This window comes from Aythya marila (genome assembly GCF_965140915.1).
Source record: "Aythya marila genome assembly, chromosome: 2".
In the NCBI taxonomy this organism is placed as follows: domain Eukaryota; kingdom Metazoa; phylum Chordata; class Aves; order Anseriformes; family Anatidae; genus Aythya; species Aythya marila.
The window spans coordinates 81,758,337-81,780,706 of record NC_139043.1 but is presented as its reverse complement, the minus strand read 5'-3'; the positions used below and the strand labels follow the sequence as shown (position 1 = coordinate 81,780,706).

Here is a 22,370-nt window from a genome sequence, read left to right as displayed (position 1 = left end):
CATGGTATTTTGGGTATTAAATGAGTTTGAATCCTGGCAGCAAGCTACTCTTTGCCAGTTAACCTCAGCACCCAGGAACGTTCCCAAATCTCTCACATGTCCCAAGCTTTTATTTTGGATTGCACAATGATTTAATTTCTTTTTCCACCATTTCATAAAGCAGACCAGAGACTAATCTTGTAAAATTTTCTCTACCAAGCAATGTAAAATCAAGTGCAATATTAATCCTTTAAAGGAGAATATTTTATTAATTACACACTTTTTTCAACCAAAAATCATTTTTTGCTTTTATTCACACTACTGTTCAGCATAGTTCTAGACATATACATTTAATGAACATTATTAAAAGACTTTAAAATAAAGACTTAAAAGACTTTAAAATAATAACACGTTTACTTAGAGCAATTAGAAGTAGTAGGCCTGTTGAAGTTTTTTAAGATTTAAAAATTTTAAGAGTTGATTTTGCTTTCTGTCCAAGTCTTTCAAAAAGTGAGTCTGTCTTCCACATTCATAACTGATGCATAAGCTTTGCTGAAATAACGCACGCTCTTCAGAACGGAACAAAGGTACCATCGTGTTTCAAGACAGACTAGGAATTTTGTATAATGCATTTTCCTTGGATTGGTATTACTGTTTATTTTGAACTGGCATGATTATTTGTTTCAAAATTCCATGAAGGAAAATTTTATCACTGGCAAGACCTAATTATCTTGACAGCAACTTTGTGAGTTACAGGAGGTATTCGCTGAAAACTGCTTGGCAGAAAAGTCTGTTCCAAAAGGAAAAGTCTGTGCAAAAAGCTTCCAAATCTGTTTGGAGCTATTTGTTATTGCAAAGTCTTCAGGAAAAAATAGCCTCACTTTTTCCCCTGGTTCTCAGTCAACTTATTCCTCGTTCATTTGCATCAAACTAGTAAGGAGATCCAGTCTTTGGCAGCCGAAGAGGGCTTTGGCAAGCTTTCCAACTGTAGCACCTTTGGAGCCTTCCCTCATGCCCCACTTAAGCAGCATTTGGTAAACTTTTTCCTTCAGTCCATCTCGTTCGTAGTCGTGATCGATTTCATCGATCTCGGGATCGGAGAAGCCCAGTTTACGAGCACAGTGCTTCCACTGTCTGGCCAACTTTTCTCTCACCAGGTTCAGATGGTTGTCGGTCAGGACAGTGTTGTTGTCTGAAGGAGGGGGGGAAAAAAAAAGGGCATAAATGTATTTTCTACTCCCCTCGCCATCTCAACTGCCCTTCCCAACTTATTTGTAGCATCTGCATCACGCCACTGGCATCTGGCATGTCATGAAACTACAGGACAAAGGAGGTAGGTGGTATTGCAGAACAGTATTGCCACAAGCCTTTACTTGCTTTATACCCTCCAAAGTACTGTGCTGATGTAGTTTCAACACAGTAAAGGATCTAGACGGTTATTTTTTCAAGCTGCAGAGGGAGAAAGTTGTACTGCTTTCATCGCTTCCAAAACGAATGATTCAGAGATAACTACGAGGGGATAATCAACCGAGATGTTTCTCTTACCAAATATACCCTGTGATTCATAGTAACTGTAAGATGTTTCTGTAGTAACAGGAGAGGTGCTGATGTGTTGGTTCTGCTCTTCAATCTTCATGTGATTGTAGGACCCGATCTGGATTCCGGAGCTGTTAGTTATGCTGTATTTGATTGAATCTTCTGTGTGAGAGAAGTTAAAACAATTTTGTAAACAATTGCATGTGGTTCAAAAGGTCAGGAAGTAACACGAAGGGTGAGGAGGAAGGTTCTGCTGTTCAGGGAAATGATTAAATGTTCCATGTACTTACTGGAAACTGTGAGCATGCTGCCATTATGCAGAGGGATGCTGAGCTTTAGTGAAAGCCAATCCTACTCTTTGCCATGGCAAAGCACCATAACCAAGCCATACCTGCCGGGTTGGAAGGGACCTTGAAGATCATCTGCCATGGGCAGGGACACCTCCCACCAGACCAGGTTGCCCACAGCCCCATCCAGCCTGGCCTTGAGCACCTCCAGGGATGGGGCAGCCACAGCTCCTCTGGGCAGCCTGTACCTTGGTCTTTCTCTTCTGGCCAATGTACCTGTGGAATCCCTTCCTGTTACGCTTTGCGTCCATTGCCAAGCTCAGTCCCATCCCTGCACATCCTGGCTGCAGCCCTGTGCTCTTCCCAGGCCACATGTCCCTGTTTCCACTGCTTGTGTGTTTCCTTCTTGCACCTCAGTCTGAGCACCAGGTCCTTGCTCAGCCATCCTGGTTTCCTCCCCTCCCTGCTCACTGTCTCACAGAGGGGGATGGAGAGTCGTGTGCTCTAAGCAAAGCATCCTTCAGGGGCTGCCAGCTCTGTTCAGCTCCTTTCTCCTTCAGCACGGTGTCCCAGGGGATCCCATCCACGAGGTCTTTCACCCGCAGGCTCTCAGCCTGTCTGGGGCTGTTTCTCAGAGGCGGCTTTTTGCAATCAATCCCTTCCCTAACACTAAAGGCAACACCCCTGCCCCTCCTTCCCTGCCTGCTCTTCTGCAAAGCCCACAGCCAGCTATTCCAGCTCTCCTGGTGTCCTGCTGATGTGATCCACCCCAGCACGTGTCCATGACAACAATTAGCTCACAGGTTTCAAATTGCAGCGCGGCTTCCAACTCCTCCAGCTCGTTTCCTTTGCCAGGTGCATTGGTGTAGAGGCTCTTCAGCTGGGTTACCAGTCACATCACCTCTTCAGAGGAACCCTTTGGGACAGCCCACAAGGATTTCCCCCTTGCTTCCTGAAGTGACGCTGTTCCCAGGTTGGCTTCCATCACTCAGAGGTGCATCCCCTTCCCCTGCTGAATCTTGTGTGAAGCCCTGCTCGCAAGCCCAGCCAGCTTGCTGCCCAGCACGCTTGCCCCACCTGTTTGGGCATGCCCTGTCCTGTCTCATCATTCCTGGTCTCTCTAAAGTGCATCCAAGATTGTAGGACCCCAAACTTTGAGCACGGTGCCGGCCACGCAGCCATTCATTCATTCACTTGGTCCATTCATCTTCATCTCCTTGGGTCCCAGTCACCAACTGGGAGGATAGAGGAGAGCACTACTTGCACTCCCGATCCCCTCAGCACCTTTCCAAGGGACATGAAGCTCCTCTTGATATTCTGGAGTCTGTTGCAGCCTCATTTGCCCTCTCATGAAGGAGCAGGGCTGGGGGGCAGTCTTCTGGCCCCACCAGGCTTGGTGTAGCCTCTTCGTAACATCACAAAGGCCTGCGGACCCCAGGCAGGCAGCAAACCTCTCTGGAGAGGCTGGGTGGCCTCAGTGCCTCTCAGCAAGGAGTCTCCGATTGCTAACACCCCTTTGTGCCTTCTTTGAGGCGCTGGATCTGATGCCGGTGGTTACTGGGCCAGCTCTGTACAGCTGCCCTTTCCGAGGTTTCTACCAGCCCTAGAGCATCACATCTGTTGTGCAGAAGCCCTTCAGGAGTAAGGGGGAAATGAGGATTCCTACTTTGAGCAGAGATGAGGGTCTGTTCTCCCCTGTCCTGTGAGTCAGTCAGGGCTGGAAGCAAACTTACCTTCTCCTTGCCCGGCCTCAAGGTGCTGCTGTTGCACTGACACGTGTTGAGTGTAATGCAGCTCGTCGGTCTCCTGATGAGATTCCTGGATGCTATGCTGTATGTTGAGCTTCTCCAGTAGCAGAGCCATCAGTAGCAGAGCCATCTGCTTTAAAAGCTCACCCAGCTGGGAATTCATGTGTCCTTGACACCCACCTCTGCCTTCAGGCCCTCGGGGGGCTTCCAGATCCTGCTGTTCCCTGGAACCGAGGTCCTGGGCAGCTCCTTCGGCGCTTGGGAGGTCTGTTTGGGGGGAGGCATCCGCCTGGGGAGGCTCCACTTGGGTTTCAGCATCATCTCGGCAGATGCAGCAGATGCAGCAGGTGAAAAACATTCTGGTTTCAGCGGAAGGCTCCTTCTGTGGGTGCTCGCAGAAGAGAATAAGGTGTCCCGCCTTCCGAGTTTCCCGCGCGCGCTGCTGTGCCACTCCCTGCCTGCCGCATTGCGACTGGCTTGCTCAGCTCCCGCCCTGGGGCAGCTCGTGGATGTGGGAGTGGCTGCTGCTGCTCCTGGCCCCACCCCAGCCTCGTCAGCCACCCTCGGAAGGGCTGCTGGGTGCTGACAATCACCGACTTGTCTAGGTTGGAAGAGACCTCAAGATCATGGAGTCCAACCTCTGACCTAACGCTAACAGCCCTCCACTAAATCATTTCCCTAAGCTCTACATCTAAACGTCTTTTGAAGACTTCCAAGGATGGTGACTCCACCACTTCCCTGGGCAGCCTGTTCCAATGCCTCACAACCCTTTCAGTGAAGAAGTTCTTCCTAACATCTAGCCTAAAACTCCCCTGGCTCAACTTAAGCCCATTCCCCCTCGTCCTGTCACCAGGCACGTGGGAGAACAGGCCAACCCCCACCTCGCTACAGCCTCCCTTGAGGTACCTAAAAAGAGCGATAAGGTCGCCCCTGAGCCTCCTCTTCTCCAGGCTGAACAAGCCCAGCTCCCTCAGCCGCTCCTCGTAGGACTTGTTCTCCAGGCCCCTCACCAGCTTCGTCGCCCTTCTCTGCACCCGCTCAAGCACCTCGATGTCCTTCTTGTAGCGAGGGGCCCAAAGGAGGCTCCCAGAGGCTGCCTCCATGCAGGAATGCCCCTGCACACAACAACCCCTGGCTACACTGTGGCAATGCACCTGCCCTGGAGCCCACCACCTTGGCGTGTGACAACTTCTCTTACATTTAGAGATATAAAGCAATAATAAATTATTTCAAGATCCTGATTTTTTTTTTTCTCCTTGTTAGTCAGGATGCAATGCCTACCCTGGTGGTTACCAAGACAGATAAAGGCTGCAGCACTTACCTCTGGGTAACTGAGGTACGGGAGGATAATACGTGAAAGTTCCCCTTGAGAAAGAAGTGCAGTCGTTGCCTAAACAGATGGTGAAAATGCCAAAATCATTATATACATAAAAAAGCACAAGAACTTGAACGTGACTGCAACGTTTGGAATTGTCTGAGTGCTTAGTGCTCTGAAGCACAAAAAGACAAGAAGGTTTTTTTACTGAGCAGGACTGCACCTCCTTGAATAGCTCTAGTTAAAGCACCACCCTTATCATGATTTTGCTCAGGGACTAATAACTGTAATGAAAAAAATCCTTGGATCCCAGTGAGGAGCATGGGATTCCACGGGGGTGTTTGACCACCTGGCTCTGAGATGGCAGTGTAGGATCACAACATAGTTATGGATTTTGCTGCCTCCTATCAGGTATTCAAATCTGCAGATTCCAAACCAAGAAGTTCCCATTGCCTCTGTACCTTTCTACTCCACAGCTCACTAGCAAACACTAAGAGAAGTTCCCCATTAGCACCCGGTACAGCTCTCTGGAGAAACCAGTCAAGAGCCTTAGCTCCTTTTTGGCTCCCTGAACTCAGGAGTCCCTTAACTTCCTGCAAATCAAGCTTTTTAAAAATATATATTTTCTTAAATGCTACAAATATATGAGAAAACATTCTTTTTTTTTTTTTTTGCACATGCAGCCTATGGTATGAGTGTTACATTCGGTGAGTCAGAAGTATTTCTTTGCTTTTCTAGTGTGATTAGTTCTTGGCTTTGGCAGCAGCTGCAGCATTATCTGTTGTCTGTTGTTAAGTTGGTAGCTGAAGAGTTAGGCATTGGGTCTGATGCTTCTCTATCGTACTGATGGCTTAGAAATGATTCAGTTGAAGTGAACAGCCTGAGATCAGTGAAATCAAGCAAAATGAAGTCAAAACTGGAGCATTTTAGCAACCTGGAGGCATTTCAAGTAAACAGAGAACCTTTATCACACAGATAAGCTGGTAGCAATAAGCAGGTGTTGCACAAACTACAAAACCATCTTTGCCACGTCATTTTTAGAAGAAAAATTGTGTTTTCAGGAACCCAGGAGTTGTGAGGAGGGGGACTCTCACCTGTGTCTGTGTCTGCAGTCTTTGGATACCTGTTTATGTTGATCTGTGAATGCAGGCTTGTGCCAGATTCAGGCACAGGAGTTTTGCTCAGGCTAAAGGTACCGGCTGATTGTGGATCCTCTGGGTTTCCTGGTAGGAGATTTTTAGGGTTTGGCCCATAAAAAATATCAAAATTTCCCCGTGCTGGCGTTGCGGGTGCTTGTGGCCAAAAATAAGGATTAGTGTTTGATCCCGTGTTTTCAGCTCTTGGGTACAGTTCGCTCTGCTGAGGAGCAGAAAACATCTTTGCAAACGGATCGTGGGAAACTCTTCGTCTCCTTTCTTCCTCTCTCATTTCAGGGGTGTATACCACGTGGGGAACTCCTGCTACGCCTGGCTTATCCATCCAGCTGCCGTGTATGTGGTAGTTGTATTCCCGCTGGAGTTTTCTTTCTAGATTGTCAGGGGACGTAAACGAGGTCTCGCAGCTCTCAACAGGCTGGTTCTCAGAGGAGGCAGCAAACTGGGCTTCGTTAACCTCGCTGGTCACGGGGCCCTGGGAGCTGTGTAGAGAATTAGGCTGATCTGAAAGGGAGGAAAATTAAATATTTGAGACATGTCCTAAGGCAAGGGTATAACCTGTTGTGATGACACTAGGATGTATTTTTAATGTTACGGTAATTCATAAAAGGTGAAAATGCAGCATCACTTCCAGCATAAACTGCTTTATATAATGCCTTTAGTGGGAAGTATTACGGAGTTGTATCTAGGAGAGAGGCATCTGGACTCACTGTGTTACTCTGCTTATATTGACACCAGCTTCTCAACCACTGAAATAAGAAATTCCTGGAGGTTTTTGTAGCGTCTGATTTCCAACCGAGTCCTCACTGTATCAGCTGGTATTTGATCAGTGCAAGACTAGAGTATAACAAGATGGAAAATAGGACCCACTGTAATTGGTATTACTTCATAAAGCATAAATAATTTGTCACTAAGGTCACATCTGCAAGTGATTACGCAAAAATCCCCTCTGGGTATTTCAGGATTAATCCTTTTTTATTTTGTCTAGTTGGTTCTTCATAGGCTCCAAGAACGCATTTTTACAAGTAACGCCTACCAGCGAAAATAGTCTGTCATCTTGCAAACTCATTCTTGCTATCGAAGGCAGCTCTCCTTCAGTCCTGAATTAGACTGAGTGGTGATGAACTACTCAGTCTAATTCGGGACTGAGTACACCAATTCTAATTGTTGTACTGCAACAGACTAGACAAAAATGTAAAATTTTGCACGTTACTTCTTGTCCTTGTGTTTTTTAAGGGCAGGGCTATAGTTAATTGCTTCAAGTTCTCAAAGCTTCACGTTTGTCTAGGAAATGTTGTGCGCTGCCCAAAGCACACACTTGCACAGAGCACTGCAAGCTTGGAATAAACTACATGTGCTTCTTGTTAGCTCAGGTTATGTCAGTGAACTAGGGTTTTGTGAACTAGGGAATTCACACTAAAACCTTCTATACTTAAAAGCATCTGTAATCTGTGTTTGTATGTGATTATTCATGCTAGGGATGTAACTATACTAACTAAAAAATATAGCAATAGGGCTGCCCTACTCAATCCATTGGTCCTAAAGATCTGTTATGGCAAGCCTAACCTTGGGGAAGATTGATTGGTTGCATGTTACAGTTCAAAATTATTAGTTTAATATTGTCTTTAAATTGTGTGAGCAAAATCAGTTTTTCTTTCTACTCAATTTTATATTGTTGCTTATAAATCAGTGCTGCAAATACGATCTTATTTCCCTTGCCATTAAGATACATTGGTAAACCAATTCCAAGTATGCTACCACACAAGTAAATATGTCATAACGTGTTAGTGAGATAGCTCCGTGAAACATGCAACTTATCCCAGATTTGACAGAAAATACCAGAGAAAGGAGAGAACTTATCTATTAGTGCTCCTTGAGTAGACTCAGGGACAGCAAGGTCATAAAGAAAGCAGTGTCTTATAATTACGTGTCCTGCTAGTATTCAGATCATTTGTAAGAAAGGTTGGACTGGGAAAAAGGAAAATTTGTGGAACTGAAGCCTATCAAACAAGCATTAAGTTTGTTAAAGGGATGGGAAGAAAGAGCAACTATGAAAAGTAATTACCAAATTGACCATTGAAAAATGTTAATGTTAAATACATTTTCTAGCATGGAAGTGAGAAGCACAAGCCAGCCAAAAAAAAAAAAAAAAAGGAAAAGGTTTCAAACTGAAGATGCTGAAAATTCTGTAAGAGTGAATATGACTTTGGGGAGCCTGGGAGCAAATTTAATCTTTGCAGTGATTACAGTTCTCTCTGAAGTGCTGCATAATTGAATCTCTCCATAACCACTTAATGGTAAGATTACTTACATCGTACGTGGACCCAATTTTATCTTCAGCAGAGCACACGGCATGATGTTAGGCTAGGAAGTGACCTGGAACACTTACCTATTTGACCATTACTGGGATCTTCTGCTACAGCATCTATCTGAAGGGATTGCATCCTCTGCAGCAATTCGTTTGGCTCAGGCCACACTTTCTACATGTAAAAGAACATACAAGCAAATTATAGGTGCAAGCTTAATCAAAGGGAGTACCTGTAGGGTAGGGAACAGCACATGTGTGCAGTACAGAGACCTGGGTGAACAGATTCCATGAGTCTGTGGGGAGAGATGCCAAGCCCTTAACAGAGAGCACAGCCTAGCAGAAAATATCCACAGTTTTGCTACAGATGGGAAAAACCTTATCTTAACACCTTATCTTCAGTGAAGGGAGGAAGAACTGTAATGCAGCTGCAGGATGTGACACTCTGAGTCGGCCAAGCCCTTACCTATGTGAGTATGAGCTTAATCCATACGGAGTGGTTGTGGATTGTCTGTCTTGGGCTTAATAGCTAGCCTTTCTGCAAACAGTCTCAGGGAGAGGAGGGTGCTGAGGTAAAGGTAGCAAATAGGCACCCTCTTTTCTGGATCCCTGTATAGCAAGCATATTCATCTACAGGAAAGAGGCAGGATGGAGGGTTACATTCACGTATGGCCACACTGACTTCTACTTTTTTTTTTTTTTTTTTTTTTTTTTACTGTTCCTGAGAGTATCAGGAATAAGGAGTTCAGAGGATATATTCCGAAAGATACAGTACAATTTCTCCTCTGCAAATCCTCAGCTATGCTAGAGTGCAGGCAAAATCCACTCCTGTTCTACTCTTCTGATGTTCCCGTTACTCAGACTTCACTGGAAATAATTTTTTTTTCTTTTTTTTTTTTTTTTACCTAGAAAAATGATTTCTCACTTTCTCTTAGTGCATCTTACTAGTAAAATATTTTTTTAAGATGCCTTTTATTTTCTAATGAAAGTTAAACCCAAGAAGTACGTTGTCAGATTAAAAACTGACAACCACTAATCTCTTCCCACAGTTTTATTTTCTTTCCAAAGCAACAGACGACGTTCTAAATCTCATTACAACTTAGGTACTTAGATTTTACTTGAGTAACTGAATAGCCGTGTACCCCAGGCATTGATACTAGGTTCAAAACCATCATCCAGAGGGACCTCAAGAGGTTGGAGAAACTGGCTGACAGGAATCTCATGAAGCTCAATGAAGCTGGGGGTAAGTTGTGCACCTGGGGAGGAACAACCTCATGTACCAACACCTACTGGTAGCTAGCTGGCTGGCTGGAAAGCAGCTTTGCAGAAAAGGATGTGGGGCCTGTTTGAGCAGGGGGCTGGACCAAATGCTCTCCAGCTGTCCCTTCCAACCTCAACCACTCTGGGATTCTGTGGCCCTTTTAGTTAGGGGGCTGTAGGCTCTTGCTTCCACCATCACTAGTGTAGAGTGGAAAAACGCTTTCCCCCAAACCCTCCAACTCATGTTCTTAATGAAGCTGTACTAGCAGCTCACCACAGACTTGCTTGGATGCTATTCAGGTTCTGTGCCCCTCACCTGTGTGGTCTGATATGAAGGGATGCTTTCCTTCCTGAGACTCATAACCCAATTTCTACATAGTCCTTTGGCCCCTCTGATGCAGGAGGAATATCTGCAGAGAGCTAATGTAGCCAGTGTAATTGGCACTAATCCTGATTTGGGGCCGCTGTCATAAATTGGACATGTAGTTCACATCATGAGTTAGTTCAGTCAGATCAGTTCAGGAGATTTGTCCAATGAATTTAATTTTGCAAAGTTGTATCATTTTGTTGAACAGTTGACTGTGCTTCATAATTACCACGTGTTCTCTAAACCAGAACCTTTCATTTCCACAATTAAGGACTTGTTGATAGAAGGAAGCACTTTAAAAAACCAAAACTGTAAACGAATGGTTTCACAAAGGAAGTTGTTTTTTGTTAAAATAACTGGATATATGTCATGAGTCTGAGCCTCATTTTACTGCCAAGATTAAACCCTAGTTCTAGGAGTCCTCACTGATAGCTGTCAGTACTACTAAATCAAGTGAATTGATAAAATCTGTGATAAAAAGATTCTGTAATCAACCAATATTCAAGAAGTTCTCATTCTCTTATTTCTCAGTCCAGAAATCATTCTTTGTATTGTAAGTTGTAAACATAAAGCCAGAAAAGGAAGAGAGACCAACTTAAATACAAAGGAAAAATAACTGATTTCAGCTAAAACCAGGGGGCATTAATTTTCTTGCTGTGGTATTGCTCCTGGTCTCAAGCAGGCTAGGAATCACTCCATGCTGCCTGAACGCAACACAAAATTACATGCCTTAAAAAAAAAAAAAAAAAAAAAAAAGAAAGAAAAAAAAAAAAAACACTAGCATGAATGTACAGAGTTTTTATTCTTACTCTAATTCAGATTCTATTACTTTTGAATCTCTGGGAATAATATTTAATTCTATCAATGAGACTTCCTGGACTTTGTCCAGCTGTGTCCTGAAAAACCTCTAAGGATAGTGACTGGCTGATGTGAAGCAGGACCCATTAGCCACTGCCCTCTGAGCCTCACCATCCAACCCATTTTTAACCCATCTGGTTGTCTACCCATCCAGATGGTAACATCTGAACTTGGACACAAGAATATTTCAGGAGACAGTGTTGAAAATCTTCCTAAAGTTCGGGTAAATGCCATACGCTGCTCTCCCCTCATTCACAGCCCCATCCAGTTTATCACAGAAGGAAATCAGGTTCATCAGGGATGATGAGAGCGTGGCAGAATCTGGCCATAACTGGGGATGAGGCACAGGGATGTTAGGAAACTGGCACTTTGAAATATTTAGGACGTTACTCACTTTTATCTTCTTCAGATCTTCTTCAATATTTTTTCCTATATTTTGATAGTAGAATGGCTTGTATGTTTTACTAATTTCTGTAAAAAGAAGAGAACTAGGTGAAAGTGGTTTTCAATGGAAAGTGATTTATACTGTCAACGATTTTGATGGAGAAGGGTTGAATAAAGGCTTCTATCACGTCAGAAATACCAATGGGAAAATGACACACACACTTGAAATCTATGTTCACATGATGATTTTTTTTTTTTGTCATATTGGTTTTTTGGGTGAAAGTGCTCTGCTTATGACCTGTGACTGACAGCACCTGCCCTGGACTTGACTGGCCAAAAGACAAAATACCATGTTTTAAGAAATAGAATACATTCAGTTGTATTCAGGTATTTAATAAGCAGCTGCCCTACCTCTGCTAAAGATGGAATTACTGAAAATCTATTAACAAGGTAAATATTAGCGTTTTGCTTAAGGGAAAAACAAACCGAGACACCCAGCACAACCACAAAACTGTTAGCAGTAGATAATTGCAGGTTACATATGGAAATAGTTGATTTGTTCCTCCTGGTATACACATGTCCTAGGAATATTGACCTGCTGTATACAAAGCTCTTGGAGCCCTTGTTCTAAGTCAAAATCTCTGTTTCCTGTCATATGTCATTTTTCTTTTTTTTTTTTTTTTTGGGACTACAACTGAGGCAGAGAGAAAGGGCAAAAGGTGATAAGGAACATTGGCTTATATTTGATGAGTGCTCTTAGTCTCCTTCCCCGGACCATTCAGTCCAGACTTTCACATACTTTGATTGTTTTGGGATCTGACACACAAAAGGATGATTAGTCACAAGCTGTTGCGTTGCTAATGGCAGGCTAATCTGGGACAGCTTTTGAAGCAATTTTTGATGGGATATTTTCTCAGTTGTACCCAAGATGTACTATGTTCCATCCTATCAGCTTTTTTTTATTTTTTGCAAGCTTCAGAAGGAAGGTAATACATTGTCAAAGAGAAATTATCGTCATGCATAAAGTGTCTTAGCTCCATTCAGTCACTAGTGATCCTCAAATTTGTACATGTTGGACAAGATGCTAATTTTACAGGGAACAGACTTTACTGGGCATGTAAGCTGATATCAATTTTTGCTTTGAAAATAAAGCTATATCAAGAAGAAAACACTCAAGTTTGTTTTGCTGCATTATGAACTATGTAACAAAAATAATCCCAAAGCAATGTCTTACCTGCAAAGGTAGGCCGTTTCTCTGCCTCTTGCTCCCAGCATTGTTTCATTAAGTCAATAATCTCCATTGGACATTTCTCGATGATCTCTTCTATGTCCGGTCTATTTCCATTCATGATGCCGAAGCAAATCTGAGCTTCATTTATACCGTCTGAAAAATTAACATTTTGTATCAGATTGTAACCACCTATTTTGCTATCCCCAGAAGTCACATCTCTGTAGGTAAAAGGAATAGTGAAGCAGCAGCCTGTGTATTTCTGGATATGTAAATGTTTCAAAGAAAGACGCCTGAGTTAGACACAAATCTCTCACATTTGTGAATGTGAATCCAGGGCCTTAATTACAATACATTAGAGATTTATTTTAAGACTAATAGATTTCTTTTTATGCATAAGACATGCTCTGTGCGAGTAAGGGTGACAGATGTAGATTTCTAGAACTGAATCTCAGTTATGCTCTGTATTAGGTCAGAACACAAAGATTGCCACATAGGCAGTGTTTAGCCAGCTAGCAAAAATGAATCCATTCAAAACAGCAAACACAAGTTACTCTGGAATTCCATGGTCTGCTCCTACTTTTATGTAGGAGTCCATGTAGGACATTTAGGACAAGAGGGAATGGCCTCAGGTTGCACCAGGGGAGGTTTAGGTTGGAAATGAGGAGACATTTCTTCTCAGAAAGAGCACTCAGGCATTGGAATGGGTTGCCCAGGGAGGAGGTGAAGTCATCGTCCCCGGGGGTGCTCAAGGAAAGGTTGGACGTGGTGCTTGGGGACATGGATCAGTGGTGACTTTGGAAGTAGGGGGATGGTTGCACCAGGTGATCTTGGAGGGCTGTTCTAATCTTAATGGTTCTGTGTATGCATGTTAGGAAATTAGCACCACACAGCTGAGAAGCAGTAACTGGCGGTGTGGACATTCTCCTTAAAAGAAAAAAAGCACATGTGACTAGCCCATGTTAGCAAATAGCATATACATCAAAGTTGCCATCCCGGCCGGCCCAAGGTTTGTCCAACTTCCACAACCAAACGCAGGTTTACATATGAACCAAGTGGATGTGAATAGACTTTGTTCAGACTTGGACTCGTGCCCGCATTTCAAGTACAACTGAGATGTTCCTGACCACACTTAAGAGGACTGATGCAACCAATACTTAAAAGTGGCCATCAGATGCCAAACATGGGCTGTTCTTGGGCATAAGTGTTATAATCCACTAATCTTAACTTTGTAACTTTAAACACTTAGCATTTCCAACTTAATTTTGTGATCCAGTTCTTTTTGCAAGTAACTTACGCTCATATGGCTCTTTGTTAGCAAAAATCGCCCAGATTACTATGCCAAAGCTGTAAATATCTGACTTCTCATCAGGTTTTACGTTAACACTCCGTAAGTGCTCTGGGGCCATGTAGAAAAGCGTGCCAGCGTTATTCTGGGAAGCGCTCTTGATTTTCTTCTGTCGGGTGGTCTCTTCTTTGGTCAGCCGGCTCCAGTTCTTAAAGCAAGCAACACCAAGATCTGCAATCTGAAAAATGAGATGTGTCAGAGCCAGTGCCGTGATGGAAAGTAGATAAAGAAGTATTTCATGCAGTGCTTGGTTTTGTAACTATAGCAGGTAGTAACTTACCTGAAAATTGTATTTTTGCAGAGTTTCATTAGGAGAAAGGAAAAGAATGTTTGCCTTTTTTTTCCCCTAAATAAAATATCACTGCCAACTGGGAACGGTTAGGCTGAACCTTCATTATTAACGTAACACCACATGGAGCAATGGCACAATGTAAGGGGAAAAGGTTGTTTTTGCTTGAAGCGAAAATGGTGTTCAAGAGCTGCTTTGTGGTACTCATGGCAGAACAGAAGACCCACAAAAGAAGCAGCTGAGGTTCAGAAATAATCTATGAGAAGAGTGTGTATCCCCTCCTCCTACAAGGCCCTTTCCATTTTGATTCCATTTAACGTGACCTCCTGAGACCTTTCTACAGAAAAGGCGAAGAAGAGGATCAAAAATTCTGTGATGTGTATGCTGCAAGAAACACAGAAAAGGATAGCATGAAATAAGTTACAGCCAGCATATCTGGGTACTGTGTGCTTGACAAGGGGATGTTACTGAAACATAAGGGTGCTGTTTTACAACAGTTAGACTAATGGCTGGTGGTGAAGAAAGTAATCCTTCCTTCCTTTTCGCACAGCCGCCTCTCATGTGCTCCCTTGGCTTCTCCTGTTCCAGCACTGACCCTTATCTGACCCAGGAAGACCTAAAGCAAAGCACTCAACCAGCTTGCTCAACCAAGTGCTCTCCAGCAGAAGGGTAGCACTGCCAAAAACTTAAATCGTAACCTGCTGGTTTGGCTTCCTAAATTGTACTGGGGCAGGGTGGTCAAATTAGCACCAGTGCTGATGCAAGGAAACAGGAGAAGACAAGTGGAAGAAAGCAGGACTGCCTCTCCTGGCTGCAGAAAGCTGTTAGACTCGTGTAGTTGTGTAACCCAATCACTCCAGATGCAACTGGAGTGACACATTGCCTCACTTCTTTTCTCTCTCTCTCTCGTTGCCTCTAACTAGCTTGTTGGTGGTCTTTAGCTTCTGATGCTTTTGGCCAAATGTAGAGGTGATATATTCAGAAGAAAAGGAGATTCCAAGTTACAACCTGCTGACAAAGCAGGAGTCTGAGTTCGTGTCTAAAAGTGAGAGGTCTAATGTGACAGGAAAATACAATTTACATCTTCCTACATTTGCAGTTTCATAGAACAGCTGGTTACCCTTATAAGTGTTGGCACTGTTGGACACATTTGAGCAGATAGATCACACAACAGCTGCCTTACATGAGGCTTTTGATCCAACTGCTTAAAGAAGCCTGATCTGATTCTGAATTTGATCCTGTGTTCCAATTCTGTTTGTCTTCCAGTGTGATGGCAGACTAATTTGCTGCTGTCCATAAAAGCAAGCTGAAACCACCAAACCAACCAATTTACAATTAAGGCAGATAATGAAGTGGTGATTTGTTGCTGTTATTTGTTTTGTCTTCGGTTTTGGTCAAAACCTAATACCGCTTATATCCGTCATCTGCAAGCTGCTCATGCTGCACTGTGGCTTTCTACTTTCTTAACCTTGTCTAATTACTTCTCAATAATGTGCACGTGAGAAACAAAAGGTGATAGAATATTCTTCACAGCATTTTATTCAGTATTTTTCTATTGCAATGGGGTGATCATTTCAGCAACTCACCTTGACCAGGACGTTTGATGAGGACTGCTGCAAATTCTACTCAGGTTTATTCAGCAGGAGGCTCTATATGTATGTGTCTTGGTCCAAAAGCCCATTGAAGTTAATAGAAGGACTTTGGAACAGGCTTATAACTCATTCTTTGTAGTAGCTTCCTGCTGCCTTTTTTTTTTTTTTTTTGTAGCTGCTGGCTGTCATTTAAATATGATGACTAAAGGAAAAAAGAGGGAGACAAAAGAGGAAAAGATAATAGACAAAAGAAGGAATGGAATAAAAAGAAGGAAGTAAAGGCAGGAGGAGAAATTACTGTAGTAAAGGACAAAAGGCATGATCTTTAAGACATTTAGTTTCAGTCTGTGGGCTTAGTTTTTTCTTTATAGCTGTTTCATTATTTGTAGTTCGCTAATTCTCAATAATATTATTCTTTCTTTTTTAATACCCCTACTGATTTTTTTTTCCACAGATGGGAGGAAGATTATGCAAATCTCAGGTGCAAAGCTTGTACAGGTCATCATATTTCAGGGATCCACTGCTAACACTCTCTTAGCAGTAGCTCACTGGACTGCAGAGGATTTAATCCACCATCCAGGAATACTAAGCAAAACCAAACAAACTGGGTTCTTTACCCCAAATCATCAGCATTCTCCATTTACTTTCTTACACATACCTTAATGTGGAAGTCTGCATCCACAAGGATGTTTTCTGGTTTTAGGTCTTTGTGGACTAAGCCTTGCTCATGTAGATAAAGCATTCCTTCTATGATCTCCAGCACAAAACGGCCTTTCACTGACAAAGGTATGGAGAGCTAAAATAAGGAACAAGAAATGCCATCTATTACAAAATGCTACTACAACCATCAAATCAGAAAACAGTCTTTAAACGAGTTTGTTTCTCAGGCCCCCGAGTACCTCTGTTCAAGCCAGGCTAATAAAAAGAACCAAGGTCCTTCTCGGATCTAAATTCTTGCATTAATATAATTCCGGAGTCTCTCCATATTTACAAAAGCATTCTTTTTTAGCAGAGTCTTGAAATATTTCTATAAATACGCTCCCATAACTCTGAACCTACAACTGCGGTCTCCTCCTCTGTGATGCACAGGAAAGCCATAGCTGTCCTCTGCTTTTATAATCTGCCATCTCTAGAGAAGGCAGAGTGAAACTGGCCCCTTAATACAGAAAGAATTAGAAACTAAAATGACTGCATCCTTTGGAGACGGCAACAACATCCTGACCCTTTTGAGCATCTTATCAACTCGGAGGAGCATCAGGGATGAAGCAATTCGCTGTTCACCTTCTGTAGCACTTTCATCATGTTCCCCCGGTCCACATACTCCATCACAAGTGAGTAATTTCCATCTTCCAAAACTATACCCAGTAGTTTTACCACACGGTCGTGCTGTAGTTTGCGCATAATCCTGCCTTCTTCAAGGAGGGAAGCATTGTATCTGCAAAACAGCAATTACACTGAACGTAGGCTAGATAAAGCAAAAATGCTGTGGATTCGTACCCAAAATCATGGCCCAAACTGACAGCCTCCCCAGAGCCACTTTAAGATGACCCATAACTTCTGTTGTTTTAAACTGGTACAGCCTTGTTCATGTTAGGCTATGTTCTCTGCTCAAATGCCTTTTACAATGACTGTTAGCACAGCCTGATGTTAAGGCATGCTTTTTAGAAAGTGAATAAGCATGTTTTTTTGTAAGTGCACGTAAGGTGGCGTATCCCTGAGCTGAGGTGGGATCAGGGCAGGGCAGGGCTGGAAGAACCTTTGCACAAGGAGGATCAAGGCACACTCTGCTGCCTCTTGTACAGGAAACTACCCAGGCCTCTTTCCTGAAGGGCTGATGTTCATGTTCACTTCCAAAATGGATTTATTGCAGGGGAATCTACCCACGCTTCCTCTGCAGTGCTAGAGGAGGTGGTTGTTCTGTTTGCTTTAGGCTCATTTAGAAGTTTGCTTAAGGCTTTTGATTCAAGACTTTAAGGAATAAGATACTTAAGGGCCTGGCAGGCTTATCTGTTTTAACTGTGTTTGTCCCAAGCATCAGTGAAGTCTGCAAACTACTGGAATTGCTTTCCACTGGCAAAATAAAAACCTAACTTATTTATCATAACACAAACTAGAAGAACATGGGTTCTTGTCTGTCTCTAGTGGAAGACTCGAGGGAGAGTTTTAGGATAGTTGTGATGGTGAGGTGGTAGAGCTCGAAAGTGATGTGAATCCATTGAATTCCACAGCTAATTCAATCCCTGAATTAAATCAGTGTGCTTAATTTACATTCTTGGTATTATAAACATAGGGTTGGAGTCCTGCTGATGGCCCGTGTGTGTTTATTTCCTAGTGAACATCTACATTTGGACAGCTATATTGGAAATAGATCAGCAAGTTTGCAAGTAAGGTGTCTGCTGAGTTGCTGAATTTACCTAGGTGTGTAAGGGTTCCCCTCCCTAACAATTCACAGCAGTGCTCACCTTGCAAAAGAAAAGAGGAACTTCACTGCAATGATGAATTAAAACTCTAGAGAAGTTGGCTCATGAGGGGAAAATGAAAACTTGCAGGACAGCTGCTAGTACTGTATTGACAACATTTTCCCCACATACAATACCTTCAGGATCCAAAGATCTAAAATTATAATCTTGTATTTAGAATTATCTCTATTGAATGCAGAGGTTTCCTTAGACTGAAATATAAAGATGAGAACCAAGATCAGTAACTCACTCAGTGCGCTGGGGTCCCGTGTACACGGTTTTTAATACTACGTATCCATGTTTTCTGTGAAAGCATAAAGAAATTGTTCCACATCCTCCAGCGTCTAACTGTTGTTTTTCAAGCAAATCCCGGGTGCTCATGTGGATGTCATCCAGTGACATGTTTGCAGTCTTAGCAACTTAAACGAAAGGAAGTATCCTAGTGCTTCTGGACCTGCATAAAGGAAGAAAAGCAAGTGTCATTACTCTGCGTTTAGCTGTTCCACTAAGTAAGTGTCTATGTAAGGTGGGAGACATTAGAATCTACTCTCGTGACCCTTCCGAACTAGCTGTGTTACAAAGGGCCTCAGTGTGAAACTAAAGAGGCTGTTTTTCTCTCATAGGATCGGTTCCAAAGATCACAATGATTTATTCTGTCTACCCACTAGAGTCGTGTTAAAATGATGTGAAACCATTTCTTCATCTGAGGATCTCCAAGTGCTGTTAATAAACGGTTCTTATCCATAGAATATGCAGCAGGTTGTTACTGTCCTTATACTTCATGCTTGGAAAAAATGAAAACCAGAGAAACAAGGGCCACGGCTCCAAAGGCAGGCACTATGTAACAATTCCAATAGGTTCTCGTTTTCTAAATTGCCTGAACATGGGTCTGTCTGTGCCTAGATACTTGTATAACTAAGCTACATTTTAGGCATCTTTGCAAGTCCAGCTTTCAAGAGCTTGCTTGAAGCTTAAAACAAGGAAATGGTTTCTCTGGAGGGTGAAAGTGGGAAAATTATTTTCCCAGCTGCCTGAACTTAAGCTGGGAAGGACTGTGGTGGGGAAATGAGGCAACACTCTACCCCCACCCCCCCCCCCCCCCAAAAAAAAAAAAAAAAAAGAAAAAGAAAAGGGATGAAGAAATTATGAAGGCTTGCAGTAACTCCTAAACACATCAACAGGAAAACACCATGAATTTGGGAAGCCTTGAAGTGGGTAGGTAAATCATCCCTGGGGGATGCCAGAGTAATTTTATTCTTTTGTTAAAGCTGTGGTGTTCTCTTGCCTGGCGCCTCCCTCAGGAGGTAAAACCTTAAAAGAAGGCTGCACAAACCTGTGCCTTTGGCATGCATCAGCAAGCTGCATTGCTAGCACAGGTGCAAACTGCTAGCTCTGCTTCTTTATCACTGAACTCTTACCTTAAACACTTTACATTGTGGAAAGAAAAGGTTTTCTGACAAAAAGCAAACTCATAAGAGACTACAGCAGTTGTTTAGTCTCCATTTCTTTTGGGTGGTTATGACATGGATATAACAAAAGCATTATTCCCGAGTGCCCCTGTCAGCAGTGGTAGATTAGCTCCTTCAGGTAGTTAAGAGCTCTCTAAATAGTGTCAAAAAGGGCTTCCCAAATATTTCAGACCAACAACTTACTGCTAACAACTATGCACCTGTATCTTAAAACCTCTAATTGCAAAGATCTTTTTAATGTCTTTATGAACATCAGCTACAGCCCAGTTACTACAGCCTCTTTTTGGAGGCTGGGAAGTAAGGAAGTAGTGAAAGGGTTTGTAAAAAGCACGTGCTGGAGGGCAGAGAGATGCTAATGTGCAGATCTGGATGTTGGCTGGCCAGTTCGATACTGACAAGCTGAAACTGGGAAGAATAAGCTTTAAAAAGTCAAAAAAGCTTTCTTATTTGGCTTTCCTGGCTTGGAAAGGATGCAGATTTTGTTTTGCTGGGGTGCTAGCCTGCCTCGAGAGCACAGGACTGAGGACATGGCAGCGTTCATTTACTAAGAAGGTAAGCTCAGCTCTGCCTAACATTTATTATGGGAGATTTTTTATTGCTTTACAGCTAGTCAAATACTGCCACGAACACCCACTGCTGCTCGCACAGGTGAGCCCTTGTGTCCCCAGCAGCTCCTGGTGCCGGTCTCTTTGGCTTTCTTGGTGAAATGCCACCAGCTGCTGTGCTGGTGGGGTAGGTGTCACCGCTACAAAGGCCTGGACTCAGCAATGAGACCTTAATGTGACCCGGACTAACATCTCGCTTCTTATTTTTGGGGTCTCCCTTTAAAGCACTGGATCTAAGTTGTGTTATCTGTGGCAATTTTGGCATGCTGAGCTTCGTTCAAAGCGAGGTGCGCTACGGGGGGTTGTGCTTGTGGTGGCAGGGGGATGGCAGCGGGGGATGAACGGGCACCGAGCCCGGAGCCGCTGAGATTGGGGTGCACGGGGCAGGAAAATGGAAGCAAAAGCGAAATCGCCGAGGCTGGTGCCTGGAGGGAGAAGCGGGACGGCTCCCCGCAGCCCCTCCTCGAGCTGTCAGCACCCCCCGACCCCACGGCCACAACTCCGGGGGCACGAAGGAGACGATTTTTGCACCCAGAGAGCCAAATTTCAGCCTTCCCCGCACTGCCGGGGCCAAATTTCAGCCTCCCCCGCCGCCCAGTTCCGCCTGCCGGGGCTCGCCGCCGCCCGCCCCCCTCACGGCTCCCGCGCTCCGCCTCGCCCGGGGCCCCCTCAGCGGGGTGGCCGCGGCTGAGGGCGGCCGGCCCGGCTCCCCCTTCCCCGGTCCCCCCGTGTCTCACCGTGGCCGTGGGACGCCTCTGGTCCCGGCCGAGCCCCCCACAAGGGCGGTGGGAGCAGCTCTCGGCCCGCCCGGCTCCGCCAGCGGCCCCGGCCCCGCCGCTGCTGCGCCTGCTCGGAAGCGGAGGAGGTGGCTTGGGCGGCGGTGCTGCTGCTGCTGGTGGCGGTGGTGGTGGTGCTTAGGGGTGGATTTGTCACGATGCTTCCAGCCCCAGGGGATTGCTCTGCTCCTCACGGTGCCCTGAGGGTGCTGTGGTGCACATCTGTGTGGGGAGGCAGCCCTCAGCTTGAGTTTGCCTTCCCAGAGTGGAGGGCAAAGTCGAGAATTGGGATGGACGCAGCGGTCCAGGAGCTGGTGTCCTGCTGGAAAGTGTGGCCCCAGGCTGCTGGAGAGCTGGAGGAAACACAGTGCCCACGGAGGGGGTCATTTAACTCCGTGCTGGCCATCTCCTGGGTAGGATTCCTCCTCGGCTGTGAAGGACTTTGGAGGTCCAGAAAACCTGGGATGTTTGTCAATTAAATAAAGCAAAGTAAATCCAGACGTGGTGTCTCTCATAGCCATGGGAAGGTCAAGCAGTTCTGGTCTTCTGTTGCCAATCCCAAAATTTGCAAACTATTTTGGACAACCTTTTCCTTCTGGGTTTCTTTGTTACTATTTTTTTTTTTTTTTCCTTCTTCTGCACTTTGCATTAGATATATGGCTGAAGATGCGGGCTAAAGACAGGAAGTAAAATGGCTAAATTTGTAACAATTGTGTGGTTAAAAACATTTCAGTCTCGTTCGGTTGTGATTTACCAACAAGCATGAGGCAAAAAAAAAGACAGAAATTAACATTTATTAGTTCGCACTCAAGAGGGCTCAGTGTTGCTAGTTATCACATCCCTTCTTGAAATGAATAGGGAAAATAAATTGATCCAAAAATGCAATCTGAATTTACGTAGGAATCTCTTAATTCTGATGGAGAAGAAAGGATGGTTATCCATCATGTGGATAAGGTCAATACTGCTTTAATGCTTTTCACAATGATGTCTTTACATGAGCAGAAATATTTAATTTTGGTATTAATGAAAACAAAAAGCAACCTAATGGGTTTATTTTCCTTTAGTTGAAACTTTTATTTTTTATTTTTTGTAATAAAACCCTCAGCCACCAGGAAAAAATGTAAATACATATAATTCCAGTAGCCTTTTTTTCTTTTTGCATGTAGCTGTTTTCCTTGTCAGCAGGATGAAAATTGCTGTTGCCAACCATGGATGTGAAACTTGCAGGTTCCATCATACCTCTCATGGGGGCTGATAAATAGAAAATATCAAAACTACACAGTGCTAGACCAAGGCTACCTGGAATAGTTACCTGCCTTATTAATCTTAATAATAAAATCAAATCACGGTAAGCTCATGGCACAAGAAGCCATGACTTTTTAGCTAGTTTTGACCCACCAATTCAACAAAA

At 43.9% G+C, this 22,370-nt stretch overlaps 1 protein-coding gene across 1 annotated transcript; it reads right to left on the bottom strand.

Annotated features, from left to right (window-relative positions):
* Nucleotides 1-264: 264 nt before the first annotated feature.
* RIPK1 (receptor interacting serine/threonine kinase 1) lies at nt 265-21,077 on the bottom strand. Its single transcript, XM_082755102.1, has 12 exons — nt 20,921-21,077; nt 18,360-18,563; nt 16,932-17,085; nt 16,309-16,446; nt 13,719-13,947; nt 12,428-12,577; nt 11,204-11,280; nt 8,409-8,499; nt 5,960-6,523; nt 4,872-4,940; nt 1,525-1,677; nt 265-1,171 (listed from the first exon to the last, which is right to left on the bottom strand). The coding sequence occupies exons 2-12, from the start codon at nt 18,509-18,511 to the stop codon at nt 885-887; spliced, it is 2,064 nt and encodes a 687-aa protein (XP_082611228.1). The 5' UTR covers nt 18,512-18,563; nt 20,921-21,077; the 3' UTR covers nt 265-884.
* Nucleotides 21,078-22,370: the final 1,293 nt, after the last annotated feature.

Bases quoted from the DNA above. Each gene is read 5' to 3' on its own strand.
- RIPK1 (XM_082755102.1), bottom strand. From the start codon at position 18,511: ATGTCACTGGATGACATCCACATGAGCACCCGGGATTTGCTTGAAAAA. The intron at 13,948-16,308 runs GTATGTGTAAGA...CTCATTTTTCAG, and splicing joins ATGCAGACTTCCACATTAAG to ATTGCAGATCTTGGTGTTGC. The intron at 6,524-8,408 runs GTAAGTGTTCCA...CCTCCCTTTCAG, and splicing joins TCCCAGTAATGGTCAAATAG to ATCAGCCTAATTCTCTACAC.